General features: G+C 39.7%; 2 protein-coding genes across 13 annotated transcripts in view; one reads left to right on the forward strand and one right to left on the reverse strand.

Moving 5' to 3' along the window:
- The first annotated feature begins 7319 nt into the window (after nucleotides 1-7319).
- Eef1akmt2 (EEF1A lysine methyltransferase 2) overlaps nucleotides 7320-21420 on the forward strand; it is a 79748-nt gene continuing 65647 nt past the window's right edge. For 5 of the 12 annotated variants that reach the window (XR_013427150.1, XM_078024647.1, XM_078024651.1 and 2 more), the window contains exons 1-3: nucleotides 7327-7513; nucleotides 9075-9140; nucleotides 10130-10244. Coding sequence is in view for 10 of the 12 variants with exons in the window: in XM_078024647.1 (XP_077880773.1) it covers nucleotides 7410-7513; nucleotides 9075-9140; nucleotides 10130-10244 (285 nt within the window). In the remaining 2 variants the exon portion in view is untranslated. Of the gene's footprint in view, nucleotides 7514-9070; nucleotides 9141-10129; nucleotides 10249-21420 lie in introns of those variants that run through there. The other 7 variants (XR_013427166.1, XM_078024664.1, XM_078024666.1 and 4 more) reach the window with 4 other exon arrangements.
- Nucleotides 8608-8937, reverse strand: LOC101962169 (small ribosomal subunit protein eS27-like). The gene has a single exon (XM_005320756.4). The coding sequence runs from the start codon at nucleotides 8920-8922 to the stop codon at nucleotides 8671-8673; it is 252 nt and encodes an 83-aa protein (XP_005320813.1). The 5' UTR covers nucleotides 8923-8937; the 3' UTR covers nucleotides 8608-8670.

The following is a 21420-nucleotide window of genomic DNA, read 5'->3' on the forward strand; positions in this document are numbered from 1 at the left end:
TCCTTCAGCTGGAAACTGGAGATAAACATGTGCATGTGCGCCTTGCCTTTCCCCAGGAATGTGGTGAGGATCAAATAATGCATATGAAAACACTTTGAAAACCATAATTTGCTATACACTTTTAAAAAAGTGAATGGTGGTAGTAGCGAAAGAAGAAAGAAGCAATTGAGTTCTGGGTACAAAAGAACACAAAATTAATGAAAAATTATGGAAAGAAATAACAGTAAAAATTATCAAAGTGGTGGTAATCACCAGTGACTCAGGAAGTCTGAGGCAGGAGGATCACAAGTTTTGAGGTTGACCTCAGCAATTAAGGGAGACTCTGTCTCAAAAATTAAAAAAAAAAAAGGACTGGGAATGTGTTTCAATGGTAGAGCACCCCTGTGTTAAATTCTCAGCATATATATTTAAAAGTTAGAAAAAAGAAACTCCAGGAAGGAACTAACATTATTAATCATTATTTTCAGTTTGTTCAATCTTCTATGTTCAAAACTGATTTCATATAAAGCTCTTTTGCTCACACTTCTTTTTTTTTTTTTTTTTTTTAATCTGGGATTGTATCTTGGGCATTCCTCCACTGAGCTACATCCCCAGTCCTTTTTATTTTTGAGATCAGTTCTTGCTAAATTGCCCAGGCTGGCCTTGAACTGCAAACCTTCTGCCTCAGTCTCCTGAACAGCTGGGATCACAGGCATGAACCATTATACCCAGCTTCTCACACCCTTTTCAAGCTCTGCAAACAGAATTGTTTTCTGACAGTTACTCAAGTCAAAAACCTTGCACTCATCCTTGATACTTCCCTTTCTCTTAACACCCTATGTTTTGATCAGCTACCATAGTCTTTAAACTATATCCAGAATGCTACAATTCACCATCAGCACATCTACTACCCTGACACAAACCACCATCATCTCTTTCCTGGTTACAGAAACACCTCTGCTGGGTGTGGCGGCACATTCCTGAAATTCCAGTGACTCAGGAAGCTGAGGCAGGAGAATAGCAAGTTCAGAGCCAGCCTCAGCAATTTAGTGAAGCCCTAAGCAATTTAGCAAGACTCTGCGTCAAAATAAAAAATAAGAAAGGGCTGGGAATGTGGCTCAGTGGTTAAGCACCCTTGGGTTCAGTCCCTAATACCGAACCAAACAACACAAACAACAAGAAACCCTGCACCTTTAACTCAGGGAGTCCCGACTAGTGACAGTTTTGCCTGTTCAAAGGACACTTGGCAATATTTGGAGACATTTTCTGATGTTTAACTCAGGGGAGGGGCCCACCACTCTGAAAAGTATCCATAACAAAGAATTATCCCCTTCCAGAGAATGTCAGTGATGAAGGGTTTGAGAAACTCCTCATTCTGGCTTTTGCCTTTAACTCCTTCTCTGCCAAATCTATTATTAATAAAGCAGCCCAAAAGGTCATGCCAACATTTTTAAAAAATATTTAATTTTTAGTTGTAGTTGGACTCAATATCTTTATTTATTTTTATATGGTGCTGAGGATCGAACCCAGGGCCTCGCTCGTGCTAGGCGAGCTCTCTACCGCTGAGCTACAACCTCAGCCCCCATGACAACATTTAAATGTAAAGTTTAAATCAGGATGCTTCTGGGTCAAACCACAAACCTTGTAGTAACCTGGCCACTACAATCCTTTTTATTTTTTATTATTTTTATTTTTTGGTAACAAGGATTGAACTCAGTGGCACTGAACCAGAGCCACATCCCAAGCCCTATTTTGTATTTTCTTTAGAGACAGGGTCTCACTGAGTTGTTTAGTTATCTTGCTATCGCTGCGGCTGGCTTTAAACTTGTGATCCTCCTGTCTCAACCTCCCGAGTTGCTGGGATTACAGGTTGCACCACCACACTGGTTCCTCTAATTTTGTTCTCTACTAATGTCCCCTTTGTTTACACAGCTTCAGCTACACTAGTCTCCTATGTTCTTAGCTCATTCTGTCTCAGGAGCTTTGCACTTGCTGTCTCCAGGACTCTACTGGGGATTTAATTCAGGGCCTCACACCTGCTAGGCAAGCAAGTTAAAGGGTCATTCCAGCTCCAGGGTGGGTAGAAATTGGGTTTGCTGGAGCTCTGTAGTACTCCAGCCCAACCACTTCTTCCACCCATTGGCTGCTGCTTCTTCCTCAGCAGGTGTTGTTGATCCTGAGCCACTCCCTACTTAGTCCACATTCTGTTCCCTGGGAATACAACTGTTGACAGCCTGGGACAGGCTGTGCTGACACCCAGTGCCAACCCTCAGAGAGCCCTTCCTAATCAGCACCACATTCCTCTCACCATATTTTCAATCTTACTTTCCTGTTTTACTTTTCTCTTTGTCACTTAATCGCCAAGTAGCATCATCAGTTTTGTTCATTTTTCCTCTGCATTGTCTTTTTCTCTCCACCAGCCTGTTCTGAAATTAAGAAAAAAAATTTTTTTTAGTTGTAATTGGACACAATACATTTATTTTATTTATTTTTATATGGTGTTGGGAATCAAACCCAGGGCCTTGCTCGAGCTAAGCTGCTCAATACATAATTGTTTATTAATTTTATTTTTATGTGGCACTAAGGATTGAACTCAGTGCCTCATACTTGTGAGACAAGCGCTCTACCACTGAGCCCCAGCCCCAGCCCCAGCTTCCAGTATATAATCATTGAGTAAATGTTGCATGAAAAGGTGCAAAAGGCGGGCTCGGTGGTGATTACCTGTAATCCTAGTGACTTGAGAATTAGAAGCAGGAGGATTGTAAATTCAAGGACAGCCTGGCCAACTTAGCAAGACACTGCCTCAAAAAAAAAAAAATGAATTAAAAAGCAGGTGGGCTGTGGTTGTAGTTCTGTGGCAGAGCATCCCTGGTTTAATTCACAGTAATGCAAAATTTTTAAAAAAATGTATGACAGTCCCAAAGAAAATGGCTTGTTTGATCAGCAGGTAGCTGTAGGAGGATGAAGAGAGAAGAAAACTGATAAAAAGTGTGGGCTTGCTAATAAGGAAGTGCCTTGGTTACTTATTCAAGAAACAACATGGTTTATAGAAGATGAAAGAGGAAGATAGCCAGATGTACTGGCAGAGTTTGGAAAAAGAGAAATAGGAAGAAGAGATGAGTAGTTCAATGAGATTCTGAACTTTGGAGAGAGAGAGAGATGGGGATGAAGAATTGTCAGGATCTGGTATTATATGTGCAGATATAGTCTCTCTTGGTTTCTTCCTCAAGAAAATCTTTGGCAAAGTATCCATATTGATGGGTAGAGCATGCCTATGTACATTAGTGGTTACGATTGAAGGCTTTACGTTAGAAACCATTGATTGGGTTCCAGTCTCAGCTTTGGCACTCATCATGTGACTTTGGGCAACTTCTCAGTGCCTGATTTGCTTATCTTTTTATTTTTTACTTTTTAAGTACCAGGGATTGAATTCAGTAGCATTAGGCCACTAAGCCACATCCCTAGCCCTTTTTTGTATTTTATTTAGAAACAGGGTCTCACTGAGTTGCTTAGCACCTCACTGTTGCTGAAGCTGGCTTTGAACTCCTGCCTCAGCCTCTGGTTTGCTTATCTTTGAAATGAGTATAATACTAGTGTCTACCTTGTGTAGCTATTTTCAGGAGTCAATGAGATAATAAGATTGGATATGTTTAACACAGTTCCTGGATTAGTGACAGCCTGAGGTTTGTTAGACTTCATTTGTTTTTCAGAGACACAGAAGTTGATTTAGGAAAGCAGAAGCACATTCAAGAAAGAATGTGGGCTATCTGAACTGAGAAGCTTTGGGCATAAAGCAAGGAATACATTATTGTAAAGCAAGGAATACATTACATTCAAGGGAGGACATTGGCCATCTCCAAAGGCGTAACAGCTGTTAGCCATCATTTCTATTATTATGATATAGTTTAAAAGATGAGAGATCTATAGGCATTAACAATAAAAAATGTCCAAGTATATTACCACAGTTCATTAAATGAAGATGCAAGTGACAAACACTGCAAATGTAAGATTCCATTTGTATATATATAAAATGAATGTCTGCAGCATACATGCACAGGAATGCCACTCTCCACGATGAGGGGTCTCAGGATGGGAACAAGAAAGTCCAGTTTCATTTGGATTATGTCCATGGTGTAGCTGAGGAAACAGACTTAAAAATTAAGTAACTTGCCTAAGGTCATTCTTGAAATGAACTAAGTTGTGATTGAAGTTCAAGTCTGCTTGACTCCATAGTCTGCGATCAGGCAGGAAAAAGAAGGGAAAGGAGTGAGTGATGTCAGGCACTGAAGGAGAGGAAGGCTGGTTGCATCCTGAGGCCTCTCTGGAGGAACAGAGGAGAGCTAGGTAGAACTGGAGCCTGCCAAGGGGCTTAGTGCTGAAATGGTTCTAGGGAGGTTTATTTGGAAGCTGTTGCTAATGGTGCTAATGGGCCCCAGTGAACTGTGAGCCTGTGTGGTCAGAAGAACATAGGGCATGGAGAAGTGTCTGAAACCAGAGAGGGAGGAGACTGTGCAGGGAGGAAAGGACCCACTCTGGGTGACATTGTAGGTGGTCAGGCACCAACTATGTACAGAACAAGTAAGAGAGTGTTTGGAGGCATGGAGACTGGAGAGGGGATGGTGCAAGTGAGCTTGGTTTCATTGAGTTTAATGTAACAAGCTGCAAGGGAAGTCTGGAGCTAGGGCAGATGTTGTAATTGGAAATCACTATAGGATAAGTGTCCCTTATCTGAAATGCTTGAGACCTGAAGTAGTTCAGATTTTGGAGTTTTTGGATTTTGGAATATTTGCATAGACTTCAGTAGTTGAGCATCCTTAATCCAAAAATCTGAAATCCAAAATGCTCCAAAATCTGAAACTTTTTTTTTTTTTTTTGTATCAGGGATTGAATCCAGGGACACTTAACCACTGAGCCACATCCCCAGTCCTTTCTATTTTTTATTTTGAGATAGCCTCTTGCTAAGTAGCTTAGGGCCTGGCTAAGTTGATGAGGCAGGCCTGAACTTGTGATCCTCTTGACTCAGTTTACCAAGGTGCTGGGATTACAGATGTGTTATCACTGCATCAAACTAAAATCTGAAATTTTTGAGAGCAACATTTCAGATTTGGGGGCATTTTGGATTAGGGATGCTCAACCTGTAATAAGAACGATAGCTAATATTTATTAACCACTGAATATATGTAGACCCTGTTCTAAATTCTTTACATACAGTATATTGATTTCATCTAAAAACTCTCTGATGTAGACCCATTTTAAATCCCATTTTTGTAGGTGAAGAAACCAAGTTCACATTTACTGAGCATTTACCGGGTACCAGGCAGGATTTGACTGGCCTGATTTCATTTATTCTCTAAAGCCATATCATGTGATAGGTGCTGTTATTGTCCTTGTCATAAGCATGAGCAAACTGATGTCCTGAGAAATTAAGAAATTTGCCCATGCTTATGCATGGTCAGGCTAGGGCTCAAAACCTGGGGATCCAACTCTAAAGCTGGTGTCCAATACCCCTTTTCAAAAGTTAGAGCAGGAGGTGGTGAGAAAATAAGAAGGGTTTTTCAGGAAGTGTGTTTGTTCAGTACTGACTGTTACAGAGCCAGGAAAGAATAAATCCTGAACTTGACCCTGAGCTGTGCCAACTGGGAAGTGCTTGAGAACTCTTAGAAGTGCAGTTTCATAAGAGGTGTGGTTGAGTAGGGTGCCAGTCTGCAGGGATCAGAAAGCAGAAGCAGAAGCAGAATCAGAGAGGCAACCACAAGTACTATAAGTTCTCTCCTGCCTTGTGTAACTGGCACCCAATAGGCAGGACTGTGTTCCTTTGTACATTCCTGCTTCTCCCTGGTGATGGTTAGCTTGCTTGATTGAGCTTCTCCTTCTCCTACCAAGAATCCTGTTGCCCTGGGTGATCAGAGGTGGTGCCCCACACAGCCTTTGGAACTAAACAGCCAGAATAATCCTGCCTGGAGTTAAGGAAGGAACTCTATAAATCATGGGTTTTTCCAGGACTCCATACCAACAACTGTTTACAGTTTTCATTACACACAACAAAACATCTTAAGTACTAACAAGACTGTTAGTACTTAAAGCTGAAGATGGCCTTACCTGTCATGAGTACTTCTTAATTGGCACCTACAACTTTTTAAGACCCACTCAGCACACTCAAGTTCGCTTTCTCTAGCATCCAGTCTAGGAAAGATCAAAACAACCATTTGCCCAGGGCGGCACCAATTGGCCATGGTATCCGGTGGTTTTATTGCTCTGTAATAAGGTTTCTTATGCTCTTTAAGTTCCTTAATCACCATGTACATGGATTCTCATCTGCCTTTTTCTTTATGCTACCACCAGTGGTTGCCTTAAGATATTAGGCAGTATGCACATTCAGACTTCTGAGAGCTATAAGGCAACTGTTGACACTGTTTACCTCCAGGGACTTGTTATTGGACTTCTGTCTGCCTAAGCAACAGAAACATAGCCTTGGGAACATCTTATTTTGGTTGGAAGGCAGCCTTGGTGGAGGCCTCTGAGGTCCTAGCCTAGGACATTAGCCCACAAATATTTAATTCTTACTGCAGAAAATAATCCCAGACTCTTTGCTCTAGACTTTCTGGCATTTTACTGTGGAACTACTAATGGCAGCTAGACCAAGTGGCACACGTGGAGCAATTTTGTAGAACAAGTCCCCCATCTGTTTGGAGCATGGTATGGTGGGCAAACTGAAGCAGAGGTTTTTGACAAGTCCAGGTGCCTGGTTATGACAGAGCTATCACCTACCCAGCCGTCCTGACTCACTATGGTCAGTACCTTTTCTGCCACAACGAACTGCTCCTGGTGGCTGGTGTACTACCAGAGTCGTAGGGAGTTCATTTCCTTGGCCATAAACCCCACGTCCACGGATGACATCAAGTCAGAAATGGTCAGAGTGCTTACTCTGAGCCAGAATTCCGGCCACAAACGAAACAGGCCTTGTGGCTGAAAGCAGATAACGTGAGGAACTGTTCCACACCATTCCCAGATCTGCCCAAGACGTGCAGCTACGAGGTAATGAGCATTTGGGTTGAGAAGCATCGGCTTTAGGTGTTTCTGTGGCCTCCTTTTCCCGCCGTTTTCCAAAATGCAATGTTTCGAGTGCTCCCTTGCAAAGAGCAGTCTACAGATGAGGTCGCGCTGAAACTTAAACGAAGCGAGTACCTTCGACGCTGGCGGAGCCCTCAGGGTGGAAGCCGAAGCTCTGCCCGCTTACGCGGTGCTGGGAGCACCTAGAAAAGCCTGGAAGCAGCCGCACTTCCCGCCCCGCCCCCTGGCGCCCCAGCGCCGGGCCCGGAGCAGTGGAGAAGGCGGCCTCCCGCCGCCTAGAGGTGCCAAGTCCGGGCGTCCGCTCTGCCCGTGCCACGTCTCTATGGCGACCCTAACGGCCGACTGGGTCGCCGAGCGAGATGAGCGCGGGCGCTGACGGCGGCGGCGCTGCGGCGGCGCTGTCCCGGGAGGGTAGTCCCGTGAAGGATGGCTTCGTCCCGTCGGCACTGGGGACCCGAGAGCAGTAAGTGTGGCGCAGAATAGGGAGGGCGAACTGCGCTGGCCGGCCTGGGCCCGGGGGTGGGGGCGTGACGGCGAGGCCCGGGGCGGTTAGGGGCTTGGGGCGGTGAGGGGGTTGCCAGGAGGGCTCTCCGGGCCACCCGGGGGCCGTTAGCCCGTCTTTACCCGCGTGGAGCAAGAGGGGCTTGGGTGCAGGACGGGCTCTGAAAGCTTTTGGGGAGGCCTTTTAGGGGTCCTGGGGTGAGGAGGCGGCGAGTGAGGGGCCGAGGGACCACCGAGGGACCTGGGGTTGAGATGGTCGGGACCTTAGGCGCCGGCGAGGATAGGCGAAGGAGACCCGCTGAGCGAGCGAGGAGGCGGGGGTGGGAGGCGGCGGCGGCGGCGGCGGCTTGCCGTCGGAGAAAGTGGCCTGCGGCGCCCGCCAGCCCAGCAGAGGCTGAGGCAGGAGCATCGCGAGTTGGAGGCCAGCCTGGGCAACTTAAGGAGAATGAAAAGGCCTGAGCCTGTGGCTCGGTGGTAAAGCTATCCTGGATTCCATCCTCAGTACTGCAAAAAACGAAACAGACGTTCAGTAATTGTTCAGTGAATTATTAGACGAATGAAAATGTGGAAAAAAGTTAGGATGAGAAATAACTTGGAGGGGTAAGAGGGAGTAGGGATTCTTGAGATGTATAGGAAAATGATAGGGGTGTATATGTAAAATGAGAGAAGACTTAAGCAGAGCACTAAATTTTCACAGGGCGAAGTGGAGACATCAGAGGAAAGAGACTGGTTTAGAACTTTAATCTTAATTTAATCTTTAAGCAGATTTTATCAGATGGGTTTCTTTGTGAGCAACTGCTGTACTGGTAGCATCATCGAAAACCAAATATGCTGTAATGACCCTAGGCTTGTACTGTCAAATTTTGGACATGGGTCTGGGACTTAAGAGATCCCTGGGCAGTGTTCTCTGTAATTTTTTAAGCTAAAATTAATATTTATTTTGTATGGATATTTTAAGTTCTTCATATGTAAACTTACTTTGCTGCCCACACTTTTCATTTTTGACTCAAGTATATTATGAAATTGAATTAACGTGCATTCGGTAACACTAATAAATTTTTTTTAATCCAAAATGTGTTTATTGGGATGTTTTCCCATTCATCTTGATTCAGGCTGCTTTTAGTGCTGCTTCCTCCTGAAGGAACATCCTTCTGTAAGTCTTGCTTTTCCTCCAGTAGGCTGGCAGAGGACAGTGGAGCAGCCAACACACAAAACTACTGTTTGTGCATGGATAAAAACTGTGGTGATTTTATAGCATCCTGAGCATTTCATGTCCATGAAATAGGAGTTGGGGCTCTGCACCAGGCGCTGCTTCTTGTGTTTCCACTTCTCTTCCAGAGAGGGATGAAGGAGATCCTTTGCGAGAGGCATATTCTCGTGGGGAGATCGTCACCGCTGGAAAGACCAATAATGTTTTGAACCTGTCTTAAGTAGCACTGTATTGTATTGAAAACATATATTTGCTTCACAGTTTAATACAGTTTAATTCTAGAATCTTGCTTTGCATTTCATTGTTTACATAGTTGGGATGCTGTCTATGAGAGAGAACTACAAACTTTTCAAGAATATGGAGATACAGGAGAAGTCTGGTGAGTTAGAAAAGAATCAATTATGATCCAAAATACTATATGTCTATGTGTGTGTACACTTATGTCAAAGAAAACCAAGGCTAAAAATCTTGGGAATTCTGGGTTGAATCTGGTTTAAGTGGGTGGATTTAAAGTATCTCTTTCCGGGGGCTGGGGATGTGGCTCAAGCGGTAGCGCGCTCGCCTGGCATGCGTGCGGCCCGGGTTTGATCCTCAGCAGCACCACATACCAACAAAGATGTTGTGTCCGCCAAGAACTAAGAAAAAATAAATAAATGTTAAAATTCTTTCTCTCTCTCTCTGTCCCCCTCTCTCACTCTCTTTTTAAAAAAAAAAAAAAAAAAAAAAAATAAAGTATCTCTTTCCTTTTTTAATGACCCAGTTTTAAGTTCATAAGAGTATTAGGAAATTATTTTCATTCCATAGGTACTATTTTGCAATTTGCAATAAAATTTTAAGCCATCAACATATACTGATGTCTGAGATAGCAGTTTTTGAGACATGTTCATGTTTTAATGCTGATATAGAGAAATATTAGTAAATAATACAGGGGCTGGGGAAGTGGCTCAAGCGGTAGCGCGCTCGCCTGGCATGCATGCGGCCTGGGTGCGATACTCAGCACCACATACAACGATGTTGTGTCCACCAGATACTAAAAAAAATAAATATTAAAATTCTCTCTCTCTCTCAAAAAAATAAATAAAGAAATTCTGATCTTATATAAATAGTAAAGATCAAGAAAAAAAAGACATGTGACTTTTCAATTTATCTAAAAAAAAAAATTAATAATACATCAACCTAGTGTATTCTCTTTTGAGTTTTTGAAGGTGTTTTCTCCTAAATAACAATATAGACAAGTTTAGGTAGTCACAAATACTCTACTCACTTTCAAAAAAGACTTAATTTGGGGTATGATATACAGTTTAAATAAATTGGAGTTGTAACTTTTGCGCTGTATCTGTTATTTGTAACTTATTCTGTTTCTAACAGGTTTGGGGAAGAGAGTATGAATCGACTAATAAAGTGGATGCAGAAACACAAGATTCCACTGGATGCTTCAGTGCTTGATATTGGAACTGGAAATGGTGTTTTCCTGGTTGAACTTGTTGGTACTTTTAGTGTTCATGTGTTTAAACACAGTTTTAAATGAAATCATTAAGTCTTAAAATTGAGGATATTAATCATCTGTAATGAAGCAGTCATACCATCTTCTCTGAGAAGTCACATGATACAAAAGTGATACTGCTTGGATTGTAAGAAAGCACTAAATGAATAGTGCCAGTCAGAATCCCAAATGCTATGATCCTGGATGTTGAAATCCCCAAAGATCAAAACCTCTAAAGTCTAAAATCCTGAGAATTACAATACTGAAAGATTAAATTCTGAATTTTTAGATCCTGGAAGCCAAAAATCCTGAAAAACGGCAAATTCTATTTTTTAAAAAAAGACTATATAAGTGGGTAGGAAGTTGAATTCTGAGGAAAGGATTAATATATTTTCAGTTATATCCATCATAGTTGTAAAATGAATACTGAGAAACTTGGCTAAGCATTATTTTTGGTGTGTGTTTGTGAGATTGCTTTCCAGAGGAAGTTAATACCCGAGTCTGGCTGAATCTGAGTAGGTGGGGAAGGTGCCCCTCAATGTGGGTGCGCATCATCCAGTAGCCTGGAGGCCTTGAGAGAAGAAACAAAACTAAAAAGTTTTTTCTGCTGTTTTAGACATGAGAACTTCTGACCTTTGGATCTCAGGACTTAACATCAGTTGCTTCTGGGCCATTGTTAGGGTCTTTTGGCCTTGGAGTAAGAGTTAACACCATTGGCTTCACTGGTTCTGAGACCTTTGAGCTTGGACTAAGCCATGCTACTGACTTCCCAGCTTGCAGACAGCCTGTCATGGGACTTTTTAGCTACCATAATTGTGTGGGCCAATTCTCCCAATTAATCCCTTCTTATATATCTATGTACATATCTCACTAGAGCACCCTGACTAATTAGAGATTTGGTATTGGGGAAGCTAAATATTCCTTATTACACATGGAAGAAATCTGTGAAATTGTTTCCTCATGAAAAGGCAGTGATAACTTAAGTATACTAGTCTACTTAACAGTAGAAGCTAAAAGCTAGTATTGGTTCTGTGAAAACAGAAAATTATTTAATTGAATGACCAAGCAATAACTGAACTTTCAAATAGACAACATGTACTTAAGTTTGTAGATTAAAAACTACTTTTTTATTTTTTTATTTTTTTTTAAGAGAGTGAGAGAGGGGAGAGAGAGAGAGAGAATTTTTTTTTTAATATTTATTTTTTAGTTTTCGGCGGACACAACATCTTTGTTGGTATGTGGTGCTGAGGATCGAACCCTCGCCGCACACATGCCAGGCGAGCGCGCTACCGCCTGAGCCACATCCCCAGCCCCTCTTTTTTATTTTTTTAAAGAGAGAGAGAGAGAATTTTAATATTTATTTTTTAGTTTTCGGCAGACGGACACAGCATCTTTGTTTGTATGTGGTGCTGAGGATTGAACCCGGGACGCACGCATGCCAGGCGAGCGCGCTACCACTTGAGCCACATCCCCAGCCCCTTAAAAACTACTTTCCAGCTAGGTGTGGTGGTGTACACTTGTAATCCCAGCAGCTGAAGCCTGAGGCAGGAGGAAAGCCAGCCTCAGCAACTTAGCGAGGTGCTGAGCAACTCAGTGAGACCCTGACTCTAAATAAGATATTAAAAAGGGCTGAGAATGTGGCTCAATGGTTAAGTGCCCCTGGGTTCAATCCCTGGTACCAAACATCATCAACAACAAAAATAACAAAAAAAAAAAAAACCCCATTGTTCATAAAAATGCAGTGAGTGTCTGAAATATAACAGAAGGAGTGAAAATGCAGTGAAAAATACAAGAAATCTCCCCTGTCAAATCAGTTCTTCACTGCTCTTGCCCCTCCATACAGCACCATGCTCACTTTCCAAAAAAAATGCCCTTTGTCAGAGAACACAAAGGATTTGACAAGCTCAGGGACATTCTGAATCAAAGGTTCCTCCAGTGTCACAAAACACATTAAATGGTGAACTCTTCTTGCATACAGGTTTGACTGTTGAAGAAGACAGACTTATATTTAACATAGACAAATGAGTATATGCCTTACTTTGGTTAATGGAAAATACTTTCAAAATTATCTCACTTAAAAAAATTTTTTTTTTATCACCTACAATAAAGTTCATGTCCTTGTTGGATCTGAAACTTCAAGGACTTATTTGCTCCTTTCTGTATTAGTGACTAGAAAATATGAATTATTTATAAAAGGCTTATTTGATCATTTGATGGACTTTGCAGAAGAAGTGAATTTCTTATGTCATACCATAAAGACAGATTTGGAAATATGTGTGATCAAGACTTCTAAAAATGAATGTCAAGGTATTACCAACAAAGATTGTTTTTTCCATTTAGTCCAGTGCATGGGACAGAAATTTCAGGTGAATGTATTATCCATGATGTGATTCAGCAAGGATAAAAAGTTTAAAAATGTGTCATCTGTCTGCATTGGCATTCCTGATTCAAGGAGCTTTTAATGAATTAAATCCATATATGCTTGAGGAGGCCAGTGATATGACTGACTGATTTGAAAGTAATTATGTGCATGGTAGGATAAGATAGGCAATGATGGCCAGCCGCAGTGGCCCACGGTGGCTTGGGAAACTGAGGTAGGACGCAAGTTTGAGGCAAGCTCCCATAACTTAGTGAGACCTTGTCTCAAAATAGAACTTAAAAAAGGTTGGAGGATGTACCTCAATGGTAGAACACACTTAGGTTCAGTCCCCAGTTGTTTCTGCTGAACTTGTTCTCTGTATATTGAATAAGTGTAGAAGAGTTTTCTGTGTAACCAAAACAACATAGCATGGTGCAGAAAATGGAAAATTTTAATAGAGAATGATCATATTGCTCTATATTGAATCATAGAAGAATTTCAAAATGAGCAGTATGACAGAAAAGGAATGTGCATGCATTCTCCACCAAGAACAATACTTAAGAAAAGAAAAAACAGCTATTTATCTCAGTGCAAGACTTAAAAATATAGTTAATGATCTTGAGAGTTGATCAGCACTTATGGACTACATCTGTTCAGTTGCCCATACTCTATTCCCATAACACATTTTTCTTATATTGAATTTTCAGATTATTTTTCTGCGTTTTTGTCAACATTTTTTTTATAATTGGTTATGCTTTGTATATTTTGTCTTCACATCATTTTCAATAACAGGTATAAATTTTGTAAAGACTTTGAGAATTCTAATTTGTTTATGCATTTTTTTACAAATTAAATCCTGCAAATGTGCATTAGCAACAATGTTGAATTAGTATGTGAGCATTATACTTATACATGAAAATATTGAAAATTCCTCAGTAAATGAAGAGATGTCTTTTTTGTACATCTGCATTTTTGAAAGATAAAATTTCCTCACCTCTGTTCTTAAAGCAAATGCATGTGTGATACTAACACATTGTGGTTTTTGATGTCACCTAAAAAAATATAGGTTGTCTTTCACAATATTTATTTTTAAGGTTATCCCCCCCATCCCACCCCCAGTACTAAGAAAAGAACCCAGAGGTGCTCTACCACTGAGTTACATCTCCTGTCCTTTTTTATGTTTTATTTTGAGACAGGGTCATGGAGGCTGACCAATACTCCTGCTTCAGCCTCTTGAGTAGCTGGGATTATAGGTGTGCACCATTATAACTAGTTTGATTTTTTTTTTTTTTTACAAATATTGTTTGTTCATAAATATTATACTTTTGCAAAGTGTTCATTGTTAATGCTTGCAAAACATATGTTATTGTCTTATTGTTTAAAGTGGCCTATGAAGCATTATCATGTTTATGTTTCTCAGATCTCTTTTTAAAAGTGTAAAATGCATTTTTTTTTTGGTACTAGGGGACTGAATCCCAGGGATGCTTAACCACTGAGCCACGTTCTCAGGCTTTTTTATTTTTTATTTTGAGAGAGGGTCTGGCTAAGTTGCTCAAAGCCTTGCTCGCTAAATTGTTGAGGTTGGCTTTGAACTCTCAATCCTCCTGCTTCAGCTTCCTGAGTGGCTGGGATTATAGGCAGACACCACTGTGCCTGGCATGTAAAATATCTTTATTGGAAAGATTATTTTTTTCAGCCAGGTGCAGTGGTGCACGCTTGTAATCCCAGCGGCTTGAGAGGCTGAGACTGGAGGATTTCGAGTTCAAAGCCAGCCTCAGCAAAAAGAGAGGTGCTAAACAACTCAGTATAGACCCTGTCTCTAAGTAAAATACAAAAAAACAGGGCTGGGGATGTGGCTCAGTGGTCGAGTGCCCCTGAGTTAATCCCCAGTATCCTGCCCCCGCGAAAAAAAGATTATTTTTTTTCAGATTTATATTTTCTTTTTTTTTTTTTGTAAAGAGAGAGAGAATGAGAATGAGAATTTTTTTTAATATTTATTTTTTAGTTTTTTTTGGTGGACACAAAATCTTTGTTTGTATGTGGTACTGAGGATCGAACCTGGGCCCCACGCATGCCAGGCGAGTGCGCTACCACTTGAGTCACATCCCCAGCCCCAGATTTATATTTTCAAGAGTTTGATCTTTCAGTATTTTATACTTTAGGGATTTTGATCTTTTGTTCAGCATTCTGGATTATAATGTTTGGGATTGTGTCTTCTGGGATTTAAATCCCAGTGCCTTAATGAGAAGCCAGGGGATTTGAGTCTTAGTCTTGGTTCTTGCTATAGCCTTGACCTTGAGCAAGCACCTTAATTTCTCTGGGTTTTGATTTTTTTTTTTTTTTTTAATATTTATTTATTTTTAGCGGACACAACATCTTTGTTTGTATGTGGTGCTGAGGATCGAACCCGGGCCGCACGCATGCCAGGCGAGCGCGCTACCGCTTGAGCCACATCCCCAGCCCTGGGTTTTGATTTTGACTAAGTGATTTCTATTGGTTTCTTCTAGCTCAAAACACTAGGAAGATGACCATTTGCAATCACCTAAGATAATAGGCATATGTACTTATCTTAGGTGCGCGTATGATTTGTAAAGAGCATTTTGTCCATTCAACTGAATTTCAATACAAGTTCACTACTGGCTATAGCATCACTATAGTGTGCCTATAATGTGCTCATTGCTATGGAGAAAGTATAAGATTTAGACTTCATCCTAAATGGTTGGACAGCCTGATTTGTAGACACATGTATGAATGAGTGAAATTTATTGAGTAACAAGCATGTGCTAAGCCTTATGCTAGGTACTAGAAACATCAAAATTTAGATCTTGTGCTTGAATTGTTCATGGTTTCATAGATATGGATTGAAATGCAGATAGTTAGGTTATAGTTTGATCTCTATGGTAATAGATAAACTCAGTACAGAAGAGAGGGACCTGTTATTTACTTATTTTTCTCTTAAAACTAGGGATTGAACCCAGGTCTTTTACTTGCTAGGCAAGCACTCTAACGCTGATCTATATCCCTGACCTGGGAGTGGTTAGTCCTAAAGAGGGCTAGGGAATGGCCTTGAAGGAGTTAACATCCAAATTGGTGAAATGTGTGTGGTGAGTGGATGGAGTGTAAGCAGGAAAAAATTTCAGGCAATGGAACTAGTAAAGACGTAAAGATTAAAGCAGCATATTATGCCCTGGGCCTGTAAATAATTTGGTAAATTGAGATGTGAAGTGTGGAGGGTGGATAGAGTTGAGAATTAAGTCAAAGATAGCTGATCTATTTGCCATGCTTAAGAATTTAGGTTTTTGGACTGGGGTTGTGGCTCAGTTGTAGAGCGCTTGCCTAGCATGTGTGAGGCACTGGGTTCCATCTCCAGCACCGCATAAAAATAAATAAATAAAATAAAGGTATTGTGTCCATCTACAACTAAAAAAAAAAAAAAAACCAAAAAATAAAGAGTGAACTTGGGAACTTAGGTTTTGCTTTTAAGAACAAAAGAAGTGCAGCCATTAAGATTTTTTTTTTTTGGTGATACTGGGTATTGAACTCAGGGGCATGCGACCACTGAGCCACATTCCCAGACCTATTTTGTATTTTATTTAGAGATAGGGTCTCACTGAGTTGTTTAACTCCTCGCCATTGCTTGAGGCTGGCTTTGAATTTTCGATCCTCTTGCTTCAGCCTCCCAAGCTGCTGGAATTACAGGTGTGCGCCACTGAGGCCAGCTTTATTAATATGTTTTAATAGTGGAGCATGCATAGTAAGCTTTTTTGAAACATTTGCACATAACATATATGCCTTAAAGTGCACAAAGCAGAAGTCTGCAGCTCAATGAATTATCACTAAATGAGCATACCCATGTTGTAACAGTTTTTTCTATTCAAGATGTAATATATTTTAGAAACTTGCCTTAAACTCTCTACCAATCATAATTCCCTGTCTTCTCTAAAAGTAACCACTATGTTCTAACCATTGACCACATCTTAACTTCATGGATTTATTTGCCTGTTTTTTTTTTTTTTTAATATTTACTTTTTAGGGGCTGGGGATGTGGCTCAAGCGGTAGCGCGCTCGCCTGGCATGCATGTGGCCCGGGTTCAATCCTCAGCACCACATACAAACAAAGATGTTGTGTCCGCCGAAAACTAAAAAATAAATATTTTAAAAAATTAAAAAAAAAAATTTACTTTTTAGGTGTACATGTTCTCGGCGGACACAACATCTTTGTTGGTATGTGGTGCTGAGGATCGAACCCGGGCCGCACGCATGCCAGGCGAGCGCGCTACCGCTTGAGCCACATTGCCAGCCCCACAATGCCTTAATTTTTATGTGGTGCTGAGGATAGAACCCGGGTCCCGCCTGTGCTAGGTGAGTGCTCTACTGCTGAGCCACAATCCCAGCCCCATATTTGCCTGTTTTTGAATGTATAAGTGGAATTCTTTGGTGTGTCCTATTCTGTCCTTTACTCAACATTATGTGGGATTTACTCAAGTTGTTTGTGACAGTAGTAGTAGTTCATCAATTTTCATTGCTGTGTAGGGTTCCTTTTATAAGACCTCAGTTTTATTTATTCATATCTTTTTATTTATAGATTCTTTTCAGTTTTTTAAAAGTTTGCTTTAGACAATAAGGATTTTGAGACTAAAAATTTATATATTTTCAGATTTTATATATATAATTTTGTACACTGGGAATACTAGCAGTTTTATTCCTTCCTGTTGGGAGTCACCCCAGCTCCAAAGACTAACTTTCCCATCCCCCAGAAGAGCTGGCCATAGGTGAGCCCTGCTGGCTCACATGATCCTTACCACCAATCAGAAAGCACCCCATGCCATCTGTCAAACCATTAAACTGCTAAACTCTCAAACCACCCCAGGCTCTATAAATACACAGAGCTGTTCCTCAATAAACAGGCATCTTTTCCACGATGAGCCTTGTTCGTTCTTTCACTTCCTTTTAAATTTTATAGCTTTTTTTCCTTCTTCTTAACTAAGACTTTAGTAGAGTATTGAAAAGTGGTGATAAAAGGCATCCTTGTCTTTTTTTCTTTTTCAGAGAATGCTTTTAATATTTCACTCGTAGGTGTGATGTAAGCTCATAGGTTTGTATTGTAGATAACTCCATATCAGTTTGAAGAAGTTTCTTAATTTGCTGAGAGTGCGTTTCTTACAAATCTGGTTGTATCCAGATAATCATGATTTTTTTCTTTTAGTCTTTTGATGTTGGTGAATTACATTAATTCGTTTTCGAATGTTGAGTGCTTTTTTGGAGTAAACCCAATTTATATATGTCACGAGATTCAGTATAACATGTATTTTTAGAATGTTTACAACTTTACCCATGATAGAGACTGTCCTGTAATTTTCTTTTCTTATAATTTCTTTGTCAAGTTTGTGGTATAAGGTTACTCTGGCTCATTAAATGAGAGATTTTATTTTTTTTTGAAAGTGTGTGTAAATTTTTAGTAAAATCATTGGTGAAATCACCTAGATTTGGAGTAGCTTATGGGAAATTTTTTCTTTTTTAATATGAACTTCTTAAATGAAGTATATAATTTATATAGGAAAGTATAATTTATATAGAAAAGCGAGCTTGTCTTAAGTATAAAGCTTTTATAAAATGAACACCTTTGTGTTTCTCACTAGCCTGATACAAATTTAAATAAAGCATTGCCAGCACCATAGAATCCTCTTGTGCACAACTTCCACTCATTCCCTTTAAAAGGTAAGCCACTGTTGTGATTTATATCATCACAAATTAACTATTTTTGGTATGTAGCAGTTTCTTGCTAGGTTTTTTTTTTTTAACATTTATTTTTTAGTTGTAGTTGGACACAACACCTTTATTTATTTATTTAATGTGGTGCTGAGGATTGAACCTAGGGCTTTGCATGTGGCTAGATGAGCACTCTACCATTGGAGCCACAACTCCAGCCCTCTTGCTAGGGTTTAGTTTACATTTTTCTAAACACCAGAGATGTTGAACACCTTTTCAGTTGCTTATTTGCCAACTGGTTATAATGACCTTAGTACTGCAAATGTCTTATCCAGTCTGTGACTTGCCTTTTCATCTTTTTACTTAAAGATTTTTTGTTGTTGTTGTTTGTGTTTTGAGACAGGGTCCATTTACATTGCTCAGGCTGGCCTCAAATTCTTCTCAGACTCTCGGGATTATAGGCTAATAGAATCTTTTGATAAACAGGAGTTCTTTGATTTTAACAAATGGTTCAGTTTTTTTTGTCTTTTTTGGTCCTACAAATGTAACCCAGGGCCTTATGCATGCTAGGCAAGTACTCTACCACTGAGCTACATTCCCAGCCCTATATAATTTTTTGTCAACTGGTGCTTTTGTCTGTTGTTTAAGAAATATTTGCCTGCCCAGAATTCTTAAAATATTTTCCTGTTTTCTTAAAAGTTTTTCTTTTTAGCTTTCTTTTTCACATTTAATTCCCTCTCAGTTGTTCTGTATGCTGTGAGGTTTATTTTTCCCCTATGAATATCCAGATAATCCAGCACCAATTTTTGAAATACCCTGTCTTTCTACCAATATACTGTAGCACTTCTTTCATAAGTCAAGTAACAGTGTATGTTTGGGCCTGTTTCTAAATTCTCTAATGTCTTCCTTTTTAACCTTATTCTTATATGATTGCTTCATTTTTTAAGTCTTCATACTTGGTTAATGTAAGATGTTCAACTTGCATTTCTTTCCCACTATTATGTTGGCTATTAGATCTTGGACTTTTCATTTAAATTTTAAAGTCAGTTTATCATTTCTAGAAAAAAAAACAACTGGATTAATTGGAATTGTTGTGCATATATGGATCAATTTGAGGAGGCATGAGGAGGCATACATCTTTTTTTTTTTTTTTTTACTACTGGGGATTGAACTCAGAGTGCTTTACCACTAAGATACATCACCAACCCCTACCTTTTAAAAAATTTTGTATTTTGAAATAGGGTCTTATTAACTTGTGAAGGCTGGCCTTAGACTTACAGTCCTCCTGTCTCAGCTTCCCATGTTGCTGGGATGATAGGCATGTGTGTACCACTATGCTTAACTGTTCTGTGAACTATTTTTTTTGTTGCTGGGAATTGAATCCAGGGCCTTGTGCATGTGAGGCAAACACTCTACCAACTGAGCTATATGCCCAGGCCCTGTTCTGTGAACACCTATAGGGATTCATGTAATCACCAGCACAGTCAGGATACAGAGAACTTCATCAGAAAATGCATAACCACCCGTTCTATGCTCTTAGCCACTCGTCTGTTCTCATTATTTAAGGTTTTGAGAATGTCCTATGGAATGGAATTATGTGGTATATGATTCTTTGAGGTAGTCTTTTTTGCTTCAGCATAATTCTTTTGAGAGTTGCCCACATTTTTGCATGTGTCAATAGTCTGTATTCTTCATTGCTGAGAAGCATTCTGTTGCGTGGATGTATCACAGTTTGTTCATCTGTTTACTTGTTGGAGGCCATTAGGGTTGATGCCAGTTTTTGGTGTCAGTTTTTTATGTGAACATATGTTTAATTTCTCTAGTATAAAATACATTAAACTTTATTATGAACTGCCAAACTATTTTCCATTTTCCTTATTTTGGCAGGGAGGACATCAGGGATTGAGCCTGGTATGCTTAACCACTGAGCTACATCCCCAGTTTTTTTTTTTTTTCATTTATTTTAATTTTAATTTTTAAATTTAATTAATTAAATATTTATTATTATTATTTTTTTTCCTGGGGAACAAACCCAGGGCCTTGTGCATGCAAGGCAAGCACTCTACCAACTGAGCCCTTTCATTTTTTTATTTTGAGACAGGGTCTCACTAAATTGCTGAGGCTTCCTCAGCCTCCCAAGCTGTTGGAATTACAGGCGTATGCTATTGTGTCCAGTTCTTCCTGTTTTTTTTTTTTTTTTAATATTTTTTTTTAGTTGTAGATGAACACAATGCCTTTATTTTAATTTATGTTTTTTATATGGTGCTGAGGATCCAACCCAGTACCACACATATGACAGGCATATGTCTACCAACTAAGCTACACCAGCTCTCCATTCCATTTTTTATGTACATGAGCAATTTTTATGTACACAGAGTTGGTCTGTGACCTTGCTGATACTTTTAATTGTCAATATTTTTAAATTTTCTGTTAGATAATCTAGTATGCATACAGTGGATCAAATCATGGTTTTAATTTGTATTTCCTTAATGGCTAATGCTGTACAACATGGATTTCACATGCTTATTTGCCATATATCTTTGATGAAATTTCAAGCCTTTTTTTTTTTTTTGGCCCACTTTTAAAGTGGTTGTTTGCCTGTTGATTTTTTGAGTTTTAAAAATATATTCTGAGGGGGCTGGGGTGTATAGCTCAGTTGGTAGATGAGGGCTGGAGTTGTAGCTCAGTAGAGGCTTGCCTAGCACATGTGAGGCACTGGGTTCGATTCTCAGCACCTCACATAAATAGAAAATAAGTAGATAAAAGGTCCATTGACAATAAAAAATATTCAAAATGTATATATTCTGGATACAAGTCCTTTCCCTGATATGTGATTACAATTTTTTCCCCCCTCACAGTCTGTAGTTTCCTTCTCATCCTCTTCCCAGGATCTTTCTTAGAATAAAACTTCATAATTTTGAAGTACTGATTACTGAGTTTGTCTTTTATGCATTGTGCTTTTGGTGTCATGGCTAATAATCCTTTGCTTCATTCCTTTTCCCTTTTTCCCTAGAGTTTTAGAACAATAAATTTGGATTTTTTGCATACTTTTAAAATTAATGTTCACATAAAGTATTAGGTTTTAGTTGAGATTTTCTTTTTAAAGCA

Source organism: Ictidomys tridecemlineatus, chromosome 1 (assembly GCF_052094955.1).
Source record: "Ictidomys tridecemlineatus isolate mIctTri1 chromosome 1, mIctTri1.hap1, whole genome shotgun sequence".
NCBI classification, from domain to species: domain Eukaryota; kingdom Metazoa; phylum Chordata; class Mammalia; order Rodentia; family Sciuridae; genus Ictidomys; species Ictidomys tridecemlineatus.